Source organism: Aquarana catesbeiana, linkage group LG04 (assembly GCF_042186555.1).
Source record: "Aquarana catesbeiana isolate 2022-GZ linkage group LG04, ASM4218655v1, whole genome shotgun sequence".
In the NCBI taxonomy this organism is placed as follows: domain Eukaryota; kingdom Metazoa; phylum Chordata; class Amphibia; order Anura; family Ranidae; genus Aquarana; species Aquarana catesbeiana.
Window position 1 is genome coordinate 245,524,228 of NC_133327.1, and position 26,322 is coordinate 245,550,549.

Sequence of the window (26,322 nt, forward strand, 5' to 3'; positions counted from 1 at the left end):
TTGCACACTGATCGTTATGCACCTCTCTCAAAGATATATTCAGTTACCAGCCAACACTGTAATGAACATTGTCCTGCTTAGACCTATGATCCATTTAATGCTGTTTTTCGCATTCCCTAAGACAAATATGCTGTACTAAGCAACACTGTGACTGCTTATTGCAGAAACCACAGACCTTGAGTGGGATACTGGTGACCTAATAGTAAAAACATTAATCTTCAGAAGAGGGCACATAATTGAGAATTAAAATATTCCTTTAGCAGCCATATGGTATCATTCTACAACCACACAATTTATGGAGTAAGCTAATAAACCCTTTATTGTAGAATCCGTTATGAGTAATTGAAGATGTTTTTAATGTAGTTTTCTTGAATGTTGCTCAGTGGTACAGAATTGAATAGCTGTTTTAACTTTTTATAGTCACATTTGTCTCCTGACATTATCTAGAGAAGTGATGTTACTTTGTGATGATACTGTGTAATTCTCCTAATAAAAATATAATGTACTTAAAGAGAACAGTCCAGGTTGGGCTAATGCTAGAATCTGGATGTTTGGTTTTAAAGTTTTGTAATTGAGTAGGCTTACTGACAAAAGATTTGTAGTTTTCCTTAACTCTGACTCTTCTCCCTGTGACCAGTGGGTGGGGGATCTTCTCCCAGCCCCACTGTCACATTTTGAAAATGGGGTTTCAGACACACAGCCGTGTCATTTATTCACAGCGATCTGTGCACTACAAGTTCCATCAGCCATTGCAGTTCTCAATGAACTCAATGAGGGCGCTGATGAGTGCTCTTGTAGTTCACAAACCTTACAGCTTGTAATCATTAGAGTTACAGGCTGAAAGCTACAGGGCTGGTCTGCAGGAGCTGACATTGCTATCCTGATCCACTGATCATGAGTGCAATGCTTCCCAGGCCCCTGTGGGAAAAATAATAAATGTGCTTTATTTTTTCATGCAAAAATGTATGCTTTTATTATTTTTTTCCTGAATGGTGAACTTGGCCTTTAAAGGTGAACTTTAAGCATAATATAAGGCAATTTAATACTCTCATGTAAACAAGAGTGCTAGAATGAGTACCAGAACCTCCCTTGTTATCAGCCTTCTAACATTCCTTGTACAGCACTATTAAGATGTGAAGAGGGATTGACTGCACTATGAGCCACTCCATCTCAACTGCATAAATTGAAGAAGAGCATTCTTATCCAACATCAGCACCTGACATATACTACAAAAAAGAAAAACTCTTCCACTCAAATCGTGTGGAAAACCTTCCCAATAGTGTAGAAACTGTTATAGCTGCAAAAACGAGAAGGGGGAGCACTCATTATTGCCCACTGTTTTGGAAACCAGCTCATATAGATTTGATGGTTCTGTGGTTTTTCCCATATAGCGTTAGCTCCTTGGTCTTTATGGTACTGTTTGACATCATCTCTATCAAACATTGGGGCTTTCCAGAAAACTGTATATTTACATTGAGATTATGTGAGGTTTTAAATGCTAAAAAGTGGGTGGGGATTTCTATGATGAACATAAAGCATTTCTCCACGTCGTGTACTGCAATGCTTATGCTTTTGCCCACTTTTTCTATTAAACCATGTGTGTGTGTGTGTGTGTGTGTGTGTGTGTATATATATATATATATATATATATATATATATATATATATATATATATATATATATATAATTTTTTGGTTTACTTCCCTTTTTTTTTCACCTTTCTTGCAGACATCATATGAGATTGGAATTGTACGACAGTTTCCTTTCTCTTCAGCTTTGCAGCGTATGGCAGTGGTTGCCAAAGTGCTTGGAGAAAAACGGATGGATGCTTATGTGAAAGGAGCTCCAGAAGTGGTAGCCAGCCTTTGTAAACCAGAGACCGGTAAACTACCATTAATATTCTTCTCTGGAATGTATCTACATGGTTACATAGTCTGGTTGAAAAAAAAGTCCATCCAGCTCAACCAATAGAAGGGAGACCTTTTTTTTATACAATACTATATACACAATCCTATACTCCCACCGCTCGCCGATGTTTCTTGGGCTTTCCGTTTCCACCGACCCAAGAAACGATCTGATGGTGCGGCCAGCTGGTCACAGAGGTGATTAAAGACTAGACCGTTTTTGATCGCCTCTGGCCTTGGAGGACCGTAGCGACGTCATGGCATCTCTTCTGGTCCAGGGTGGAAGTAAACCTTTTTATTTTTTGAAAGCAAAGCATCAAAAAAACTTTTTTTTTTTTTTTTAATCTTTTGCATGGAGAAATTTGGGGTCTTGTTGACCCCAGATCTCTCCATAAAGAGGACATGTCATCCTTTCCATTACAAGGGATGCTTGTGCTCAGAAGTGAAAGCATACATAGGTTGCTCACACATATGTAAACGGTGTATGCACCACACATGTGAGGCATTGCCGCAAAAGTTAGAGCGAGAGCAATAATTCTAATGCTCCTCTGTAACTCTAACTCTAGACAGTAACCTGTGAAAATGTTTAAGTATTGTAGTTTGTCACCATTCCACGAGTGTGCGCAATTTTAAAGAATGACATGTTGGGTATCTCTTTACTCAGCGTAACATCATCTTTATATTTTATGAAGAAATGGGATATATATATATATTGTGTTGGTTTTCTTAAATTAAAGTGTATCTTTTTCCCCAAAAAATTGAGTTCCAAAAACCGCAGAGCAAATACAGTGTAACATAAAGAATTGCAACGATTGGCATTTTATTCCCTAGGGTGTCTAACAAAATATATAATGTTTGGGGGTTATAAGTAATTTTCTAGCAAAAAATACTGATTTAAACTTGTAAATAAAAAGTGCCAAAAGGCTTGGTGTTAAAGTTAATAACTTTACACCAAGTTCAGTATATGGACCAGTTGTGTATGTTGATCATATCCCCCCATTATTCTCCTCTTCTCAGTAGAGAACAAATTCAGTTCATCTAATCTTTCCACATAGCTGAGCTCCTTCGTGCCTCTTTTAGTTTGGTTGTCCTTCTCTTCACTTTCTTCAGTTCCCAAATGTCCTTTTTGTGAACCGGTTCCCAAATTTGAACTGCTTAAGTCTTACTAATGATTTGTATATTACAAAAGATACATGTTAAACACTGTTTTTTGCTCATTTATCCTAGTTTAGAAATAACTATTTGTTAATTTTATTTTTGTAGTTCCGTCAGATTTTGCAACTGTTTTAGAGGACTACACAAAGGAGGGATACCGTGTTATTGCACTTGCTCACAGAAAACTGGAGTCAAAGATTGCATGGCACAAAGTCCAAAATATTAGTAGGTATGGAATTCATTTTTGTCTAATAATTTTATTGCATTGTGTGATACCAGTGGTGTCACAGATGGAGTTAATCATTTTAACCCCAACTGCAGGCAAGTATAAAACCCCACCTCCTAATCTGGTTATTTATAAAAAAAAAAAAAAAATATATATATATATATATATATATATATATATATATATATGTTTTGGCAGTATAAAAGGGAAAAACAGCAGTGTGAGCTAATTATGGCTATATTGCATTGCACAATGCCAACAGAGTATCTCTAGGAGCTGGTTTACACAAAAGGAGAGCACATAAATTATCCCCTTTACTATCCAATCAGTATGTGGGGAGGTTAACAAACTAAATTTATTTATAACGTATGTGCAATTGAGAAAGGTGACATTGTTGTCCACCTGAATATACTGTGAGGCAAGGATGCCCTCATTACAAGTCTGGGTGAGCTGAGTTAGAAATCTTTTGACAAGTAAATATTTCTCATGTGTGTATATTAAGTGTGTATTAGACTCTCAGGAAGTGTGGTGGCATATCTGTTTCTTTCTCATTTGCATAAATTATTGCATGTGGTAAAAAGTCCAACTCACAAAAAAAACCCCGGATTATGCGGCATTTACCGCAAAATGAAAAATGTGCTAATAAATATCGCCAAAAAACCACACAGTAAGCTCTTAACTCCATTTCACAAAAGGAACAGAGAGTTAAAAAAATGCGATATTTATTACTAGAGTTTTGCTGGTGGTATTGCATGCGGTATTTGTCAGAAACAGCGTGGGGTTCCCCCCACTAGGTGAATGTAAAGAAAACATGCTGGCAGCTTATTCACACTGTACAGGGCACATGGGTTGACTTTTAGACCATTGGTTATATGCTGTCACCTTCAGGTTATTGGACACTGGCAAAAAGTGTACCAGTACAACCCTGCTCACTTGGCGATGCTCAAGTTGTGATGGACTAATAATTCTGTATTTTTCTATCAAGATGAGACTGTTTATTGCCTAATGGCTCTCTAGCAGTTTACGGATTGGCTACCCTTAATTTGTGTGTTGGGAACCCTACCCAGACCCTACAAACAGCCCCATCATTGTCTTGTTATAACTCGGTCCTATAGGTAACGTTGTAGCATTTACTTATTTAAAATTGATGGTCTTTTCTTCCACCTAACTACCAGCAGTTCCTCTCTGGCTGGTGATGTAGTGCTCACAAGTCTCCTGACTGTGCACTTCTGGCCGCCATTTCTGCCAATGGTGCAAGCTGACCTTTTGTCTTCTCACCGGTTGCCTGACACCTCAGATACAAAGCCACAGGAATTTGGTTGGTTCTTGGGTTATTTTAATTCCTCCATAGCAAACCATTGGAACTCAGTCCACATCCATTCTCAGTACCCTGCAGGGAGAGATTCTTACTTGGCAATGGTGTGTAACAGGTGCTCAATAGCAGGAACACAGGGGATAAACAGTGGAGATTCTGCTACAGGTCCTGAGGAAACTCAAAATTCTTCTCAGGCTGATAGCAGTTTCCTTGTTCCAGAGAAGTGTATTACACTGAAGCCACTCCAGCCCCCTAAATCGGGCTTCCTCACAGATGCGCAACATGCCTGACTAAAGCAGCATTCTCTGCCACTGTGTTGGATCTATTCCAAAGGCTGGCGCCACTTCTGGAATCGGGTGTTAACTAGGGTTTCACCGATACCTTTTTTTTTAGACCGAGTACAAGTACCGATACCTTTCCTCAAGTGCCCACCTACAACAATTACCGATACCTATTTTTACATTTTATTTAACAATGTACCTTTTAACTTTTTTGATGTGGGGAGGGGGTTTTTTGTTTAGGGTGGAGAGGTGGGGAGGGGTGTATTTAGGGTGGAAATGTGGGTTATAGTTTAGGCTGGAGAGGTGGTTTCTATCCTACAAGGAGGAGAACTTCTGGCGTCTATCGACATCAGGGATGCATATCTGCATGTCCCTATATTTCCCGCTCACCAAAGGTTTCTGCGGTTCAAAGTAGAACAGCACTTTTAGTTTGTAGCCTTGCCCTTTGGGCTAGCCACAGCACCCCGGGTGTTCACAAAAGTGCTGGCCCCAATTCCAGCCAGGTTAAGGGCACAGGGCATAACAGTCTTGGCGTACCTAGACAATCTATTGCTAATAGACCAATTGGTGACTCGTTTGGAGCAAACTGTACACATTACAACCAATTACCTGAAAAATCTGGGTTGGATTCTCAACCTAGAGAACTCTTCCTTAAAACCGCTAAAAAAGCTAGAGTATTTCGGTCTGATCATAGATAGATACAGCCCAGAAAAAGGTGTTCTTGCCTCAGGCAAAAATCAACTCCATAAGAGAGTTGGTGCAGATGGTCAGGTCGAAAGGAGATCCCTCCTTTCGCCTTTGCATGAGGTTGTTAGGAAAGATGGTGGCTTCATTCGAAGCAGTTCCCTATGCCCAGTTTCATTCGAGACTGTTGCAAAACAGTATTCTATCTGCTTGGAACAAAAAGATCCAAGCTTTAGACTTGCCAATGCGGCTGTCCCCAAGGGTGTCCCAGAGCCTCAATTGGTGGTTACTAACCCAGAATCTGCTGAAAGGAAAATCCTTCAGCCCACTTATCTGGAAAGTGGTAAAGAAAGACGCCAGCCTTTCAGGCTGGGGAGCAGTACTAGAGAAGACAACTGTCCAGGGACAGTGGTCAAGAACCGAAAGAGCATTGCCCGTCAATATCCTAGAGATTCGGGCAGTGCGTCTGGCTCTGAAGGCCTGGACTTCCAGGTTACGGGATTGTCCTGTCAGGATCCAATCCGACAATGCCGCAGCAGTGGCCTATATCAATCACCAAGGGGGCGCCAGGAGTCTTGCAGCGCAGACAGAGGTAAACTATATTCTAACTTGGGCAGAAAGGAATGTTCCATGCCTGTCAGCAGTCTTCATTCCGGGAGTAGAGAATTGACAGGCGGGGACTACCTGAGTCACCAGCAGTTATTCCCGGGGGAATGGTCTCTTCACCCTGGCATTTTTCGGGCTGTTTGCCAAAGATGGGGGACTCCGGATGTAGATCTTCTAGCGTCCAGATTCAACATGAAGTTAGTCAACTTTGTGTCGTTGACAAGGGATCCACTCACATGCGAGACAGATGCATGGTGACCCCATGGGGTCAGTTTTCACTGATCTATGCATTTCCCCCTATTCAGTTGCTGCCTTGACTTCTTTGCAGGATGAAGCTGGAAAGAAAGCTGGTAATTCTGGTAGCACCAGCATGGCCCAGAAGGTCATGGTATGCAGAAATTGTAAAGATGGCGGTGGGGGATCCATGGTCCCTTGCACTACGGCCAGATCTACTCTCACCGGAGGCCGATATTCGATCCTACCTTACGAACGCTAAATTTAACAGCTTGGCTATTGAAACCCACATTCTGAAGAAACGTGAGCTTTCCGGGTCAGTTATCGCCACTTTATTTAATGCAAGGAAAGCCAGCTTCCAGAACTATATATTAGAGTCTGGAGGGCTTATGTTTCCTGGTGTGAATCCAAGGGTTGACACCCTCGGAGATATATCATAGGCTGAATTCTTGCCTTTCTACACTTAGGGGTAGAGATGAAGTTGGCCTTGAGTACTATTAAAGGCCAAGTCTCAGCTTTATCGGTCTTATTTCAGAGGCCCCTTGCTACACATTCTTTAGTCCTGGGTTTTATGCGGATTAATCCGCCAGTTAGATCACCTTTTGAACCTTTGGGTTCTGAACTTAGTTTTGTCAGTGTTACAAAAACATCCATTTGAACCAATACAGCATATTCCCTTAGTCCTTCTGACAAGGAAGCTGGTGTTCTTGGTTGTTATATCCTCAGCAAGGAGGGTTTCGGAGTTGGCTGCTCTTTCTTGTAAAGAGCCATACTTGATTATTCTAGAGGACAGAGTGGTGTGAGCGGTCAAAGTCTATTTAAAGATGACTACTTAGATTCTGAAGACTGATGTCTTATTTATTCTGCTAGAGGGTCCTAAGAAAGGACAGGCAGCGTTGAAATCCACTGTCGCTAAGTGGGTTCGGCAAGTTATAATTCAGACTTAAGGGGTAAGATTCCCCCTTTTCAAGTCACTCTACCAGGTCGGTTAGTGCTTCTTGGGCAGTGCGTCACCAGGCCTCCATGGCTCAGATCTGTAAGGCCACAACTTGGTCTTCAGTACATACATTCACCAAATTTTTTCAGGTGGATGTAAGGAAGCATGAGGATATCGCCTTCGGGCACAGTGTGCTACAGGCAGCAGTATGTGGGTTGTCTCTCCCTCCCCTCGAATAACATTGCTATGGGACGTCCCATTAAGTTAATAACTATGGTTCTGTGTCCCATGATGTACGATAAAGAAAATAGGATTTTTATAACCGCTTACCTGTAAAATCCTTTTCTTGGGAGTACATCATGGGACACAGAGGTCCCTCCCCTCTTTTGGGGTTTAGATATATTGCTTTGCTACAAAAACTGAGGTACTCCTGGAAGGAGGAGGGGTTATATAGGGGAGTAAACTTCCTGTATTGGATGTACCAGTGTCCATCACCTGAAGGTGCCTATATACCCATTAAGTTAATAACTATGGCTCGGTGTCTCATGATGTACTCCAAGAAAAGGATTTTACAGGTAAGCTGTTATAAAAATCATATTTTACACCTGTCTTGGTGGTTATTTTGCCTTTCTTTCCCATGCTTCTGCCCTCAGGCAATGGGTCCCTATTTCACTATATGGACCAATTCCTACAAGGATGTTGGGGTTCTTGAGTTTACAGCATCTTACACTGGTTCTTCTCAAGAGTCGCAGGGCTTCCGCTCCATTTTCAGCAGATGGCTGTTGGGTCCGTTGACTTTTTCTTTCCTGTGGGCTAGTTGCTACAATTTTCACTGTTTTGTTGTCCACCCCTTGATTTATTGCTTGGGGACATCTCATGCTCTAAGAATTCACTTCTGTGTCCTGCATTGTCCCATTAAGATAATAGGAATTTTAATGTACTTGTAAATTCTATATCTTGGAGTACAGGACACAGGTCTTTCCCCTATTCCTCTGTGATCGCCTTACTACTTGCTAGAAAAGCTTCCGTAAATGGGCAGGGTTATATAGGTATATCCCCTAGGTGGACATATACAGACAGCCAACCAACTGCAGATTTCTGTTGAGGTCTATTAGCTGCTAAGTGCTTCATCTACACAAGCTATAATTGGATGGCAGGCTGGACCCAACAGTTTTTTTCTGGACCTGCATTAGGAGACAACAGTCCAATTGGCTATGGTATGTTGGGTCTCTTGTATGTAAGGAGCATTTGGGGATATATATCATTTGACCATTGTATCATATTTACTGCTATATGCTCATTTGGAGATACCAGTAATAATACCCACCCCATACATTTTAAGGGTTTTTTTTATAGCAGCTATTATAGCAGCGCTATTCAGTGTTGGACTCTAATACTGTGTGGAGGTCAATCGGCTGTTAAGTGCTCGATCAGCACAAGCTATAATTGCATGGCAGGCTGGATCCAGCAGGCTTTCCTGGAGCTGCAATAGGAGACAACAGTCCAATAGACTAGTATGGTATGTCGGGTCCTCTGCATGTAAGGAGCATTTGGAGATCTATATCATTTGACCACTGTACCACATCAACTGCTATATGCTGGTTTGGAGATACCAGTTATAGTACCCGCCACATGCATTATTTAGGTTATACTGTATTTTATCATTCTGATTAACGCCGTGGTTTGCTTGAGTAGTCTAACAGACGTTTCCTATACCGGTGTATGTACACTGGGTTAGGGGGCCAGACGCAGCAGGTGTTTATATTGGATGGTTCAGCAGTCATACCATACACCAGTATTCTATCAACCATGGCAGGTGGAGCACAGGCTAATTTCACACATAGAGTCCCTATTCAGACTAGACCTCATTTTCTGAGGGGGGAGCTAGGTTTTAGTTAGGGTAGAAGGGTGAGGGAGGGTACCATTGAGAGAGCGGTGGCCCAGGGCATCTCGAGTGGGGGGGGCAGGGGGGACCTATGTGATGTTGGAGGGATACACCCCGAGTGAATTGGGGTTTCCTTGTGATACAATATTGAGCATCTCCCCTCAGTTTTAGGGTACAGGCACCATTTTAAGCAGCCACTACCAGGATTCATACAAGTTTGGATTTTTTCAACGAAGGGTTATATACCAAATTTACTCGAGTATAAGTCGATCCCCTAATTTACCACAAAAAACTGGAAAAAACGTATTGACCCGAGTATAAGACGAGGGTGAGAAATGCAGAGGGTCAACAATGCCCATCTGCAGCTGCATGCCTCCCTGTGTCCTGTGCAGCCTACCTGTATCCTGTGCATGTGTCCTGTGTCCTGTACATGTGTCCTGTACATGTGCATGTGTCCTGTGTCCTGTACATGTGTGCTGTACATGTGTATGTGTCCCTATGTCCTGTACATGTGTATGTGTCCTGTACATGTGCATGTGTCCCTGTGTCCTGTACATGTGTCCTGTACATGTGCATGTGTCCTGTACATGTGTATGTGTCCCTCTGCATGTGTCCTGTGCCCCTGTGCAGCCTCCCTGTGGCGATCTCCATCCTCCCTGTGGTGATCTCCAGCCTCTGATCAGCGTGTAATAATACACTTCGGCGGCCATTCCACTGTTCAAAAGCCACGCCTCCTCCTCGTCTGTGATAGGCAGAACACTCAGCGGTCAGCCTATCACGGACATTCTCTCATTCTCATACCACGGACGAGGATGAGAGAATGTCCGTGATAGGCTGTACACTGACAGCTGTTCAGCCTATCACAGACGAGCAGGAGGCGCGGCTTTTGAAAGCTGGAATAGCCTTCGAACGAATTATCACACACTGGCCGCCGTCTGCCTGCATGACACGCTGATCATGCAGACAGACGGCGGTGACTCGAGTATAAGTCGAGGGGGGCACTTTCAGCCCAAAAAAGGGCTATAAGTGAAAAGGGCTGAAAATTCGACTTATACTCGAGTATATACGGTAGGTACACTGGTGGGTGGTTCCCAGCATAGCTTTTGCCAGCATTCAAACACCTAAAGGAGTACTGTACTTCACAATATGAATTTTATAGGTATGCCAGAATGCCTATTTTTATGTAGCCCGGAATAAGGCAAACCTCTATGCCCCCCACCCCCCCAAAAAAAATTTTTTTTAATAAAAAATTTAAAAATGTTTTATAATATAAACTACAAAGAAATATTTGTTTTAGCATCATTTTGTGTTCTTAACATTCATGTTTAATTTGGTTAGTGTATCTGTAATCAAAACTCGGCCACAGTGAGAAAGTTACCAGAATATGATTGCAAGGAAATCTTTCAAATGGCACACAGATGCCAAAAATTAAAAAAAAAAGTGGAAAATCTAGCCATTCCATACTAGAAAATGAAAAGTTTAGACTGAAAAAAATCTGTTGACTTTGTATAAAAATTGGGCTGTTTAATATTAGTATTGTATATGTATAGGAAACGTGCTTTCTAACAGTTTGATGCAACATTTTCAATAATTATTACAGAGATGCAATTGAAAACAACATGACATTCCTGGGGTTGATTATTATGCAAAATAAATTAAAACTGGAGACTCCAGCTGTACTTGAAGACCTTCGCAAAGCCAACATACGTATGGTCATGGTCACAGGTGAGAAAAAAGTGGCAACTCAAATGACTTTAAAGAAATTTTAGTTAATCTGTGCTTATTTCAGTAGAAAAAGTACTGAGTGCATTGTTTTAAACACTTTTTATTAATGGATATGCATTACATTAGTGGATGCAACATAATGCTTAACATGAGCACCTTAGCAAATAAAATACATTTGAACTGACATGTACCAGGTTATTTGAGAACATATTTATAGCCTGCTTGGATCACAAAATAAAAGATAGAAAGCATAAAATGATTCACCATTATTTCCCTGGGTATTGGGAATCAACACTAAGAACTCCAAGTCCTACCATTTAGCATACAGTACCCCGTGGCAATAGACTTCTATGGTGAGGGTAGATGCACACCACACATCCCAAATTTTATTATATTTTGTAGGGAACCCTCTATGCTTATACGCAAGTTTTTTTCATATGGCAGCATTTGGTTTATCATCTTTATTCACTTATGAACAAATGGCGAGTTTGGTTGAATCCATTTGAGTGCAATAGCTTTCCTAGCCATAAACAGTGTCTCATTCAGTAGTACTCTGTGATACCTCTGACACTGCTCCTCGTAGATGAGTGCATGTTTAACACAAAAAAACTGAATAAACTGTTCTTAGTCAATATAAACCACATGGGTAATCAGGAAAGTGCCCTTTCTCCAACAGTACTTGCACTTGATGTGGCTGTCAATAGCCATTTTGTTTGTGGTACTTGCTGCAGTGGACTCTGAATTATTGGAGAAATCCAACATACAACATTTGACATGCATTCTTAATAAAGAGCAGTGACATGCATTTTTCGAAGTATACCTTTCACTGCTCTAGGAAATTCTGAAGACTGCAAAAGCGTGAAAAAGTTTGATCAGAAGTTTATTTCCTTTTTTTTATCTTTTATTTTGGTTATAGACAGGTTTAAGCAACAAGAGAGTTGACACCTTAGTCAGTGGTATGTCTGCAAAATTGCTGTATTTCCTATTAGTAATTAACCCAATTGCTGCATATCTTGTATCATGCATAACTACATGTCTGGAAAAATTAGACGCCGCAAGAAGTACATGCTTATTATATTTTATTTATACCAGGTCATATCCTTATGCTGCAATGCTGACTTTATCCTGGCATTACACCTGGAATAAAATTAGGCTTCTGTGTTTACCAGTGTGAGTTGGAGTGATAACCCCTCGCCCACCAGTAGTTGATGTCACTAAAGGCAAAATTTTTTTTTGTTTTAGACAGAATGGAGAGGGATTCGAACCCCTGTCAGTTTGTATTGCTTTCTGTGTTCCCTTTCGGGAGATTTCCCCTCTCTATTTGTCCCGTTAACCATTATCAGTGAAGGTAAAAGAAAATCCCACTTTGGCAGGATACTTTGGAAGGATTTTCTTTCACTTCCTGTTTTAGCTATGGGACAGGAAGTAAAGGGAAACCTCCCCAGTGGGACACATGCCACAAAAAAATCTGATGGGTTATAACCCTCCCTAATTCTATTTTTTTTTAAAAAAGTGTTTTTCCTTTTAATTACACTTTAAATCGGTTGTTGATTAGCTCCTACTGAGTGCATTCATCATTTACCAGTGAAGGTGCTTAAAGTGTTTTTAAAGTTTTAAAGCTGATTTCCATGTTTCCTGTAACTTTAAATAGTTAGTTTGGACCAAGGTGGTCCAAACAAACTATTTCCTTCACTAAGAACCCTTTCACACTGAAAGCGCGAGGTGTCGGCGGTAAAGCGTCGCTAGTTCTAGCAGCGCTTTACCGTCGATTTAGAGGCGCTTTTCGGTCGCTAGGTGGTTAAAAGCGCCCCGCTAGTGCCAAAAAAGCGCCTCTAAAACGATAATAAAGGATTAAAAGCGCCAAGGCACTTTGTAGGTGCTGCCCTTTGATTTCAATGGGCAGGGATGCTTTAGGAGCGGTGATTACACCACTCCCAAAGCGCCTCAAAGAAGCTGCTTGCAGGACTTTTTTTGACAACCTGCCAGCACATTGTCCCAGTGTGAAAACACTCTGGCTTTCACCCTGGGATTACAGATGAGGCATTTTTCAGGCGCTTTACAGGTGCTATTTTTGGCACTAAAGCACCTGAAAAACGCCTCCAGTGTGAAAGGGGTCTAAGTGCTGCTTGGCTCTAAGCATTGTATAAACTGCATATAGCTTCAGCTACATACAGTGCACATTGCTGGGTTTCAGTTGTGAGACAGAGACCTCCCATCTCACAACTGGAACAAAATAGTCTGAGCGGCGCTTAGCCATTCATAGGCAGCTTTGTATTCTGTGAATAAATACAAAGCTTCTTCTGATTGGCTGAGTTGAGGAGCGTGACGTCGTCAGCCCACCCCTCCGACTCAGCCAAGCAGAGGGAACTGTATTCATTCTAAGCATACAACACTGCTTATGAATGGCTGAGCGCCTCTGACTGTCTCTGCATTGTTCCGGGTTTAGAACAGGAAGTCTGTCTCACAGCCGGAACCCAGTGCTATGTACCATATGTACATACAGTGCATAGAGCCAGTAAAGTATTTAGTAAAGGAAATAGTTTGTTTGGAGCAGCTTGGTCCAAACAAACTAAAGTGACAGGAAACATTGAAATCAGCTTTAGGGAGTTTTTTTTTTTCACCCTAAGGCATTCTCTGCATTAAGGCAAAAAAAAAAAAACATTTGATGCTCCGCCTCCCTCCCCTTAATTACTTATGTCCTATCTTGATCCAGCTCCTGTGCTTGAGAGCATCAGTGCTGCTCGCTCTCTCTCTCCTCCACAGGGACTCAGCCAGGCAGCAAATCCTGTGTGGAGGGGACAGGGCCAGGCCACACTGTTTACTTTAATAGACACACACAGCCCAGCTGGGGATCGAGCCCACTTGAGTGCCCCCATGGCAAGCAGCTTGTTGTGGAGGCACTTGGATGGGAGAAGGAGCTAAGAGTGCTGGCCAGGGACCCCAAAAGATGAAGTTCGGAGCCACTCTATGCAATACCATTGCACAGAGCAGTTAAATAGAAGATGCTTATTATTTTAATTAAAAAAATTATAACTTTACAATCACTAACAACCTATGCATTACAGAGTGGAGATGATTTTTGAAATAGAAGGGCATAAGGTAAAATTCACATTTAATGACTGCACAGCAGTGTATTTATGGGCTACTTGTACTTACTTCTTTTACAGGAGACAACATGTTAACTGCAATTTCTGTTGCCCGGGACTGTGGAATGATTCTACCTCATGATAAAGTTATTGTAGCAGAAGCACTACCTCCAAAGGATGGCCAGGCTGCCACAATTAACTGGCACTATGCAGACACCATGCCAAGGAGCAATTTAAATGCAATTAACTCAGAGGTGAGTCCTAAACTCCAGTTCATTGACAGGAACTTACATTTTCACTCGTGTAGAGGAAATGATCTAATTAACAAAATTGCCCAAAAAGAAAAATGGGTCATTATGAATCAAAAAAGGGGGGGGGGTGTATATATGTATGTGTATGTGTATATATATATATATATATATATAAATAAACAGAAAGACAGAACAAGTCCTGTGGAAATTGTATTGCTGCACATCATAGTCTCTTGTGATCAGTCTCCCCTCAATGGTCACTTTGGCCTTTGCCGCCTCCTGGACTTTACCAATACACTTTATTGGTACAATACAAGCAGAGTATTCCATGCACCCTTGTGTTTTGGGCTTACTCTATATGTTGTACATTCACTATAGTCTTGTTCCCTGTGTATATTTTTTATCATGAGCCTTTTTTGTGTGGTTAAGATTAGTTACCCTTCCTTATATGCATAGAGGGTGGACTCGGGAAGGGAGGAGAAAAATGAGTCGAAGACTGTAGGGAAGGGAAGAAAAAAGTTATGACAATCATGTTTTCTTAGGTTATTATTGGCATTAGAAAAAAAAAATCATTATAAGAAAGCGTAAACCTGAGTAGGGTTATTAGAAAGTGTAAGCACACAGCAGCCATTGGGGGAGAATCTTGGGTCTTCGGAATTCCATTGGAATAAAAGGACAGAGGCTAAAATGAAGTTGTTCTGGAAGGGAGATAAGTTGGGGGCACAAAAAGAATCTAAGTCCCTGTGAGCTTGCCAACATGTCTATAGGGAGCAGGTCTTTTCAGGGTCATTACTTACGGCAACTACTAGGGTCTCCAAAGTCATGAATTCATTAGATATCTGGGTCCATTCTAAAATATGTAACACTGATGTTGATTTCCAGTGGCAGGAAATGGCTACCTGCTCAGCTAGTCTCAGAATGCCTCTACTCATTCTGGAAATGGACTCGGGAATTGTTGACAAATGAGCTGCTTAATCTCTTTCACAAAGTCCCTATTTAAGCTCAACTGGATTTGCTTGTGCTCTACCTGTCTTTCTGGGTTTTTATGTCATTTCATATACTGTAGAAAACACTGTCTTTCCCAATTAATAGTGGTATTTTCTGTGTTTTTTTTTTTTTTATGGTCTCACTCATAATTGAATTATCTTCCATATTTGTAGATCCTTATTCATGAATTACTTGTTTTATAACTGCATTAGCTATTTACATGCTATTTATTTGGGTGTATACCTGAGTTGATACCCAGGCAGAAAATCTGTTTTGTTTTCTAGTCCATTGAGGGAATGGTAAATGTAAAATGTAAATGATTTAAGGGCCAGCTCACACCACATGCAGTCCAGTGTGTTTTTTTTCTGCATCAAAAATGCATGGAAAGTAGGTTATATGGTTTTCAATGGCATAGTTCACATCAGTATTTGCAGTTCCAGTGTGTTCCTGTTCCAGAAAAAGAGTTGAAAATGCTGCATTTTTCCTGCACTGGACTGTACTGGAATGCTGTAAAACGCATAAAAAATTCACTGGAACACACATGTCCTTATTTAAGGTTAAAAAGGGGGGGGGTGTGCACTGGACTGCATCAAAAAAGCGGCAAGAACACTCATGCAGAAAAGCATCTGGAATGCATCCGGACTGCATTTCTATGGTATGAACTGGCCCTAATGCCGCGTACACATGAGCGGACTTTACGGCACACTTGGTCCGGCGGACTTTTCGACGGACTTTCCGAATGAACGGGCTTGCCTACACACGATCAACCAAAGTCCGAAAGATTCGTACGTGATGACGTACGACCGGACTAAAACAAGGAAGTTCATAGCCAGTAGCCAATAGCTGCCCTAGCGTCGTTTTTTGTCCGTCAGACTAGCATACAGATAAGCGGACTTTTCGACCGGACTAGAGTCCGTCGGAAAGATTTGAAACATGTTTCATTTCTAGGTCCGTCGAACTTTTGGGGAAAAAAAGTCCGCTGGAGCCCACACACGATCGAATTGTCCGATGGACTCCGGTCCGCCGGACCAAGTATCCTGTAAAGTCCGGTCGTGTGTCCGCGGCATAAGGCTTGTTGTGAACAAAGATTATATTGTCCATCTTTTCCACTTGTACATAACAATATTACATTACCTTCATTAAGGATGCTCGGCAGTCAAAATTAACATTTTGTATTTATACACTTACTGCAGCCTCATAAGAGATGTCAATCAGTACTACAATTTTTAAGAGGATGCAGTTGACAGTGTGACGACGGTTGTTTTGTAGTGTACCTGACTTTGCTGTTATTTATAAATGTGTCACAAATAAATGTTTTATTTAAACCATAGCCACCAGTTATTTGTTCTCTGTGCATGTGGCATACAAACAATTCACTTTTGTTAGTAATTGATTGCTGTTGTGATTATTTTAAGGTTTCTCTCACTTTTGTTCTCAGGCTATTCCTATGAAAGCAGTGAATGACAGTTTAGATGAGAATCTGACGGTTGATTACCATTTTGCAATGAATGGGAAATCATTTTCAGTAATTCTGGAACACTTTCAGGACCTGGTTCCAAAGGTGTGGCACATGTAATATTCAGAGATTGGAGTCAAATGTATGTACAGTTTTCCTAATTGTTTTGTGTTTTCCTAGCTGGTTTTGCATGGTACAGTGTTTGCCAGGATGGCCCCTGATCAGAAGACACAGTTGGTGGAGGAACTGCAGAATGTTGAGTAAGTACTGCAACCTACTACTGTCAATTTATGTCATTCCTCATTCACTGGAGAGATGATAGAACTGCATGAAATAGCTGCAGGTTTATCCCCAATGTATTTGGAGCGAACAAACCCTTTGGTTTTTTTTTTGTTTGTTTGTTTTTTTCCATTCAACCTGCTGTCTAAATTGGGGCTCATGCACACTGCATCTCTAAGAAGCTTTTTTTTTTTTTAGCTCTTTTTTTTTGCCTGGAAACTCCCCTCTGTGTTAGCCAATGTGTTCATGCACACTTTGGCTCTTTCAGGAGTTTATAAGCATATGCAAAAACCCACCAAACTCGTGTTTTTGAGAGGAGCTTTCGAGCATAAAAGACGCCTAGGGCACAAAAACACATGGAAAAAGCTGAAAGGATCTCAAACACACACAAAAAAGGAAAAATTTACTCAGGGTAGTGTTTTGTTTAAAAAAAAAACAAAACAAAAACTTATGCTCAAAGAAGCTCAATAAAAACGCACAAAAGAGCACAAAAAAGCACAAACTTCTTCAAGCGAAATAAAAGCTCAAATGTCTGTAAAAGCAGCTTTTTTTTTTTGAGCTGCAGTGTGCATGAGCCCTAAGGTGTGTGATATAATGCTTGAGCTTTGTAAGACATGACGAGCAAGAGACTTTATACAGCTCTGAACAGACATTTTCTGCCTTGTCTGCAGCAATTCACATCCATATGATTATTAAATACTACAGCTATTTCTTGCTTGTTTTACAGTTACTATGTTGGCATGTGTGGAGACGGAGCGAATGATTGTGGAGTAAGTAAAAACTTTTTTTTCTAAAATGTGATCCATTTATTGAAGGATAAATTTATTTCATAAGGAGCCACATAAAATATATCAATACAGAATTAAAAGCTAACTCCACCTTTTAAACAAACAAAAGATTTCCCAGCACACTTACCAGCCAGTCTGCAAAACAACCACATTGAACGTTCACGTTAAGAAGAGAGGGTTTTGTTTGCACACATTTGCAAATATATGCACAAGCCACAGTGCCCTCATCAAGGCTTCTCTGTATACTGCAGTCCTAACTCTATAATTTTCAGTCTCCCAAGTTTGGAGCACATATAGCAGTGAATAGATTAAGGGCAGGTGTGCCTGTAGGGAGCCCACCCCTCAAAGGCACAGGGACGCGCATGAGGTCCAGCAAGAGCACAGGGGCAGCTGAAGGCATCCAATGCATCCCCACACTCAATTTAACCAACTGTACAAAAAAGTGACATCCAGCCCAACCTATAACTAGCCTTTGCAGTAAGGTGCACATGGAAGAGCAACGCACATCACAAACAAATAAAAGATTTCCCAGCACACTTACTAGCCAGCCTGCAAAACAATCAAATTGTCCTGTATAACAATTCACTTTAAAAATAGAGGGTTTTGTTTGCACACATTTGTAAATATATGTGTAAGCCACCGTGCCCACATCAAGGCTCCACCTTTTAGTTATGTTATTCATATCTGGCTACACTGTAACAAACAGATATGTAGCTCTCAATGGAACACAAATGTGGCAATTACTGCGCTCAGTCAGTTGACACTTCCTCCAGCTCAGTAGCTGAAATTCCAGACCTCTGTATGGACAAGTCACTGGAGGAAGAATCTCTGCACTGCACTCGTGATTGACTTGGTCCCAGCTGCAGCGCTTTACAGACTAATTTGCAAAAAAACAAATGCACATTTCTTTGCTGCAAATATGGATGCATTTATTTATTATTTGCAAAATTTGTAGTTGGCCTTTATTTGCATACACTTCCATATTCTCCCATAGATTCCAGTACACTAAGATCATGTCAGAAGTCAAACCTACAAGTGTAGGATCTGCCTTTTTTTTTTTTTTTAGCGCCAGATTTACTTTAACGTTTTCTAACAAGTTAGACCTTTCCATTGTAAAAAATCACCAAAAACAATGATATTTTTCCTTTACACTTGATTAATTTATATCTTAATTGTCTAGTACAGGACACAGGCATAATATTCATAAATCATGGGTTATAAGCTCATATCTTCAGGTGATTCGACACTGGCAATGCAGCTCTTGAAACCATCCCCTATAACCCTTCGTTTTTTGCTAGTGTCCAAAAGTAATAGACCTCTTCTCTGAGGAAGTTTCTCTGAACTTTATTGTTATTTTCTATTCAGAATCTTCAATCAACTCCTTACTGTGTTCTATGCAGTAAAACCCTGGGTTTTAATTAGCATAATTAGTTCTGGAAACATGCTTGTAATACTAAGCACTCATATATCAAAGCAAATTTCCCCATAAGAAATAATGGAAACTCAGATGATTTGTTCCATAACCATTTATTTATAAGTCATTCAGTTTAAAGTCCATATAAAAAGATTATAACAATGTGACCAGGTTGTGTAACCATAAAATGCCCCTCCACAAATGGCAGCCTCTACAAGCAGATTAAAAGCAAAATCTAGCAGGAGCTACAGAGTATAGAAGAGAAGCATGTCTAAGTGTAGCAACATGGTTGCGTTTAATGGAGGTACAACATTAAGCATCTCACATGGTTGATGATTAAAAGAGGCACATCTTAGTATGCAGGCATCAGGGGTAAAGCTGTCCACATAGACCATCCTCCGCACCACCGGCTCTCACCACTGTCAGTCTGCAATTGTTACCGGGCAGACTACCCTGCATTAGAGCGATCTGAAAGCGAGGCTTTGAAAGCGCTTGTGGAGCGCAGCGTGGAAGGGATGATGTCGATGGCGGTGCAGAGGACGTTCTATGTGGACAGATTTCCCCGGATGCCTGCATACTTGGATGTGCCTGTTTTAATCATCAATCACGTGAGTTTCTAAGGCTGCTTTCGTTGGGGGGGGCGTTAGCGGTAAATTTACCGCTGTAATAGCGGCACTTTTCGGACGTTAGTGGGGCGCTTTTAACCCCGAATAAAGAGTTAAAAGTGCCGCTGCCGAAGCAATTTGCAGGCGCTTCGGCAGCGGTGCCCATTGAGTCCAATGGCAGGGGCGTGGAAGAGCGGTGTATTCATTGCTCCCGCACAGCCCGAAAGATGCTGCTTGCAGGACTTTTTCTAATGTCCTGCAAGCGCACCGCCCCAGTGTGAAAGCACTCGGGCTCACACACTGGGGCTGCAGGGGTGGCGTTTTTCAGGTGCTTTACAGGCGCTATTTTTAGCCCAAAATCACCTGAAAAATGCCCCAGTGTGAAAGGGGTCTAAATGTTGTACCTTCATTAAATGTAACCATATTTCTACACTTAGAGGCACCTCGTCTTTAACCACTTGCCGACCGGCTCACGCCGATATACGTCAGCAAAGTGGCACGGTGCGCAAAACAACGTACCCGTATGCCGCTGCGTCATCGGTGGCTAGTGGGTGCCCGTGGGTCCCACGGACTCTATGTCCGCCGGTGGCCCACGATCATGACACGGAGAGGCAGAACGGGGGGAGACACCTATGTAAACAAGGCATTTCCCTGTTCTGCCTAGCAACATGACAGGGATCTACTGCTCCCAGTGACCGGGAGCAGTAATCTTTGTCATGTTCTAGTGAGCCCACCCCCCTACAGTTAGGACACACTGAGGGAACACACTTAACACCTTGATTGCCCCATAGTGTTTAACCCCTTCCCTGCCAGTGACATTTACACAGTAATCAGTGCATTTTTATAGCACTGATTGCAGTATAAATGCCAGTGGTCCCAAAATAGTGTCAAAAGTGTCCGATCTGTCCGCCGCAATGTCGCAGTCACGATAAAAATCGCAGATCGCCACCATTGCTAATAAAAAAAATTAATAAAAATGCCATAAATCTATCCGCTATATTGTAGACGCGATAAATTTTGCGCAAACCAATCAATATACGCTTATTGCAATTTTTTTTTTACCAAAAATATGTAGAATACATATCAGCCTAAACTGAGGAAGAAATTTGATTTTTTTTTTTTTTGTATATTTTTTGGGGATATTTATTATAGCAAAAAGTAAAAAATATTGCGCTTTTTTTTCAAAATGTTCGCCTTTTTTTGTTTACAGCGCAAAAATTAAAAACCGCAGAGATGATCAAATACCACCAAAAGAAAGCTCAATTTGTGGGAAAAATTTTGTTAGGGTACAACGTCGCATGACCGCGCAATTGTCAGTTAAAGTGATGCAGTGCCTTATTGCAAAAAAGGGCCTGGTCAGGAAGAGGGTAAATTCTTCCGGGGCTGAAGTGGTTAATAGTCAGTTGTGCCGTGACGCTACTTGTATATCAAGACATTGCTTGTATATCAAGTCAAAAATTATTAAAACAAAACACTGTTTGCAAAACACTCTTAAACCAAGTTACTCTCAATCCAAGGTTTTACTGTATATTACATTAGAAACAGTAGATCCGTTTCAGTGCTACCCTGGTAAAATCTGGGGAACCATGCCCAGATGGAACCTTACTTTGTGGGGGCAGCCTGTAATGAAGCTTTGGGCACTGGATCCTGCATTGGTGCTCACTTTGGCACTACAGTATGTTTTAGTCAGCCTCAGGGTGCAGTGGATACCAGTCCTTGAAGACCCCTTCAGAGGTTTGCTCACAATAACGAGCAAAATCTGATCCCTTTATAGGGACCAGTGGCATAGAAGGGTTAGAAAAGTTTTCCCTGAAGTCTAACTGTTGCTGTCATAACCGACATGATTAGAATGCATTTCACATTTGTGTAAACTTTTCAAACTTGGTGCTAAAACCTAACCACTTGGAGCTTAGGCTGAGGTGGATGACCAAGTATTGCAATACAGTTCATGCATGCGTTTTACCGCATTTTTCCTTACAACCTTGATTAGACGTGCTGTCTGCCCTCTTTCCCTAAAGAAATTTGGTACAGGACACGCTTATCCTGTATTCTGCACCCTGCTTTGTGAGTCTACCACAGGTAAAATAACACTCACTTGTAGCAATATGGCGAAATCCTAGAATAAGGGAGCTGGACCAAAGCTCAGAGTGCCCAGTCTTCCCTACCACTGGAGAAGGAACTTCTCATAGCACCTGTTCCTGCATCCAAAGCTGCCTATATATCGACACACAGCGGTAATTGTCTGCAGAGGAATTTTCTGCATTCATAGCACAATTCCTCAGACAACTAATGGCTTTAATACAACCAGTTCTGTCCGGAGGTATACTCTGCCAGGCTCCTCCCTTTATCCATCTTCTAGTGTTGGCTTCTACAATGCCTGCCCTTGCAATCATCACAAAACTTTATCCTATAGAAACAAGAGTTTACTGTGAAATGTATGGTACCAACAGTGGATCTAACCGTCTTATATTTGAATAAACCCCTGACAATTTTGCTAAAAGGTATTCTTACCTTTAACCGCTTCCAGTCTGGGCCAATTCTGGCATTCCTTTCCTACATGTAAAAAAAAACAATTTTTTTTTTTTTTTTTTTTTTTGCTACAAAGCGATTTAGAACCCCAAACATTATACATTTTTTTTTATTATTATTTGCAACGGCCCTAGAGAATAAGATGGTATGTATTGCATTTTTTAATGTCACACGATATTTGCGCAACATTTTTTTTTAAACGCAAATCTTTTGGAAAAAATACATGGTAATGGATTTTAATGCACAAAAACGCGACACAATCTAATACCCAATTGTTTGTTAGAATATAAAAGATGATGTTACGCCAAGTAAATAGATACCAAACATGTCATGCTTTAAAATTGCATCCACCTATGGAACGGTGCCTAATTACGGTACCTAAAAAATCTCCATAGGCAATGCTTTAAAAGCCTTTACAAGTTACTAGTTTAGAGTTACACAGGAGGTCTGGTACTATAATTATTGCTCTCGCTCTGACATTTGCATCGATGCCTCACGTGTGGTGCGCTCACCTCATATATATGCGTGTGGGACCTATGTGTGTGTTCGCATTAGTGCGGGGGAACAGGGATGCTTTAAAAAAGTAAAATAAAAAATGTATTTAAAAAAAAAAACATTTTAACGCTAACTTTAACTTTTTTTTTTTCCATTAACTTTATTGCTTTTACAAGTGATAAACAACACCCCCTGTAATAGCATGGGCCGTGACAGGTCCTCTTTATGGGGAGATCTGGGGTCCATTGGACCCCAAATCTCTCCACTGGCCTCCTATGCAGCCACTTAGACACAGATCGGTCTGATCGACTGCTTCCCTGGCCGGTAACAATTGTTGCTTTGTCTGTCAGACCACAGCCGCTTGGACTGTTGTGCAACCAACGCAATCCTGGTTTTCAAGATCCTACTTTATTGGAGCATCTGAAGCGATAACCACCTCTTCTACTACTACTCTTCTACCACCTCAAATTTTTAGGAAGGCTTTGATTTCCATCCACACGTGTAGAATTTTAGGGCTAAAAGCCTGGCCGGCTAAAGCTGCATATACAACAAGCATAAAGATAGAAAAAAGGACTTTCAGGTGCTCACAACTGCAGGAATTGACCATAACAAATTATAATGTTGAATCGAAGAAAAAGCTGGGCGGCACTCTGTTAACACCTTTATTGAAGACGTTTTCAAAATTCTTCTGGTACAAAGACATCAGAGGCACAGGATCAACGAAAAGCTGAAATGTTTCATACCACTATGGGGTGCTTAGTCATAGGTTTAAAAATTCTTTTGGTACAAAGACATCAGAGACACAGGATCAATGAAAAGCTGACATGCTTCATACCACTATGGGGTGCTTATAGCTATAACTAAGCACTCCATAGTGGTATGAAACATGTTGGCTTTTCATTGATCCTGTGCCTCTGATGTCTCTTTTTACCAAAAGAATTTTTAAACAGTCTTCAATAAAGGTGTTAACAGAGTGCGGCTGTCCAGCCTTTTCTTCGATTCATTCCTACATGCAGAGCCAGTTCCTGTTAGCAGGTGGGATACTTTGAGATGTCTGCCTAGAGCGGTGTTCTTTTTTTGTTATAATTATTATAATGTTGACGCTTCATATACTCCAGTTACTATATATAAAAACATTTTAAAATCATGTATTGCTTAGATGTAAAGCTGCATATAAAAGATGCCTCATGCGCTTATCGTTTGAGAGAGAGAGGCCATCTTTTTGGTGGCACTTTGGACAATATTATTACAGATTTCACTGAAAAAAGCATTCCTACATGGAGGACGCACCCTTACAAGATGAATTTTATTGATATAAAATAAATGATGATTTTATAACATAGTTGTGTCTACTTGCACCTTTAACCACTTCCCACTCGGCCTATAGCAAAATGACGTCCGGGAAGTGGTTCAGCTATCCTGACTGGGCGTCATATGATGTCCAGCAGCATAAGCCGCGAAATTGCGCCTGCAGTGGCATGCAGCGCGGCGATTTGTAGTGCGGTGTGTCAGTCTGACACGCCACATCTCCGATCGCGGTAAAGGGCCTCTTTACCACATGATCAGCTGTGACTGATCACAGCATGAACCAGGAAGTGCCGGTAATCGGCTTTCCTCAGTTTGCGCTGACAGGGAGAGCCGTTCAGGGCTCTCCTGTCGGGGGGGAGGGGGGGGGGTTTGTGCACTGATAATCAGAATATTGATTATCAGCACAGCCCCTGTCAGAGGTACCCACCATAATGCCAATCAGTGCCCATCAGCTACCAGTCAGTGCCCACCCAAATCGCCATTCGGTGCCCATTAGTAACGCCTGTCAGTGCCCTTCACAGATTCCCATAAGTAATGCCAGCCAGTACCTCCCCATCAGTGCCATCTATTCGTGGCCATCAGTGCTGCATATCAGTATAGCCTATCGGTGCTCATCAGTGCTGCCTATCAGTGCCCATCGATTCTACATATCAGTGCTTCCTCATCAGTGCCCATTAGTGCAGCCTCATCACTTCTCGTTGAACGAGAAAACAAAATTTTATAACGGAAACAAAGAACTTTTTTTTTTTTCAAAATTTTCGGTCTTTTTTAGTTGGTTTAGCAAAAAAAAAAAAACCCCAGTGGTGATCAAATACCACCAAAAGAAAGCTCTATTTGTAGGAAGAAAATGATAAAAAATTTAGTTTCGGTACAGTGTTGCATGACCGCACAATTGTCATTCAAAGTGTGACAGCTCTGAAAGCTGAAAATTGTCCTGGGGGGAAAGTGCCCTGTACTGAAGTGGTTAAAGTGGATGTAAACCCAATGTCATCCTTTCTAAACTACTGCCATAGGGGTTATCTATAAGGATATACATGCCTCCTGCATTTATCTTTACCTGTCAAATGTCTCCCCTCTGTCTGTTCTTAGACCCGAAAAACTGCATATTCTGTGGGTGGGTCTGTTGTCTGGAGCTCGGTTGGTGGAGTCGTGATGTCAGTAGACTCCCCGCCCACCTCTACACTCCCCTTGTCAATATGCATTTTCTCCTGTGTATTCCTTACACTGAACTTCTGCTATGATCTCTGACATCCAGTGAAAAGACAGGAAAGTAACCACATGACTTCAGCATGCCAAATCATGCTGAGGTGTGGAACAGCCAATCCCTGCAGAGCTGCTGAAGAAAGGAGTGGGGGAGGGAATTAAAAAATAATGCCTGTGTATTAGGCTGTCATTCACAGCAAGGGGGAGGATTTGACAAAGTTTTTCTCAGTTTGTTAAGAATTATCTCACTGAACAATAAAAGAGGATTGCTCAGAGATGGATTAACTCTGTGAGGCAAGACTGGGCTCAAATGATAGGATATCTTATACTCTACAGTATGATATAAAAATGATACATCCACTTTAAAGTCCCCGTTTTTTTTTTTTGGTTTTTTCTTTTGTATTTCAATTTTAGGATGTAGTCGCATGCATTGCTCAGGTGTGATTTTGGCCCATTCTTCCACACACAGTCTTCAAATGTTGAAGGTTCCGTGGGCCTCTTCTATGAACTGTGATCTTTAGTTCTTCCCATGTATTTTCTATTGGATTCAAGTCAGGTGATTGGCTGGACTATTCTAGCAGCTTTTTCTTTCTTTGAGGGTCAGTAAAAAAAAAAAAAAGGAACATGCATGTTCTAATTTTTTTTTCTGAAACTGGAATGCACTGGAACTGCAAGCACTGGTGTGAATTATGCCATTGAAAACCAAATAACCTACTTTCCATGCGTTTTTGATGCATAAAAAAACGCACTGGACTGCACGTGGTGTGAACTGGCCCTGAAAACAATTGAGTTTCCTTCGCTTTGTGTTTGGGATCATTGTCTTGCTGAAATATCCATCCTCAATTCATCTTCATCATCCTGGTAGATGGCAGCAGATTTTTATCAAGAATGTCTTGGTTCATTTTTCCATTCATCCTTCCTTCAACGATCTGAAGCTTGCCAGTGCCGTTTGCTGAAAAACAGCCCCAC

At 41.3% G+C, this 26,322-nt stretch overlaps 1 protein-coding gene across 2 annotated transcripts in view; it reads left to right on the forward strand.

The window, feature by feature from the left end:
• The window catches only part of ATP13A3 (ATPase 13A3), a 201,863-nt gene that overhangs the window by 155,280 nt on the left and 20,261 nt on the right, over window positions 1-26,322 (forward strand). For both annotated transcript variants that reach the window (XM_073626350.1, XM_073626351.1), the window contains exons 18-24: window positions 1,729-1,882; window positions 3,168-3,288; window positions 10,828-10,952; window positions 14,120-14,292; window positions 16,715-16,837; window positions 16,913-16,992; window positions 17,739-17,781. In XM_073626350.1, coding sequence (XP_073482451.1) covers window positions 1,729-1,882; window positions 3,168-3,288; window positions 10,828-10,952; window positions 14,120-14,292; window positions 16,715-16,837; window positions 16,913-16,992; window positions 17,739-17,781 — 819 coding nt within the window. The remainder of the gene's footprint in view (window positions 1-1,728; window positions 1,883-3,167; window positions 3,289-10,827; window positions 10,953-14,119; window positions 14,293-16,714; window positions 16,838-16,912; window positions 16,993-17,738; window positions 17,782-26,322) is intronic.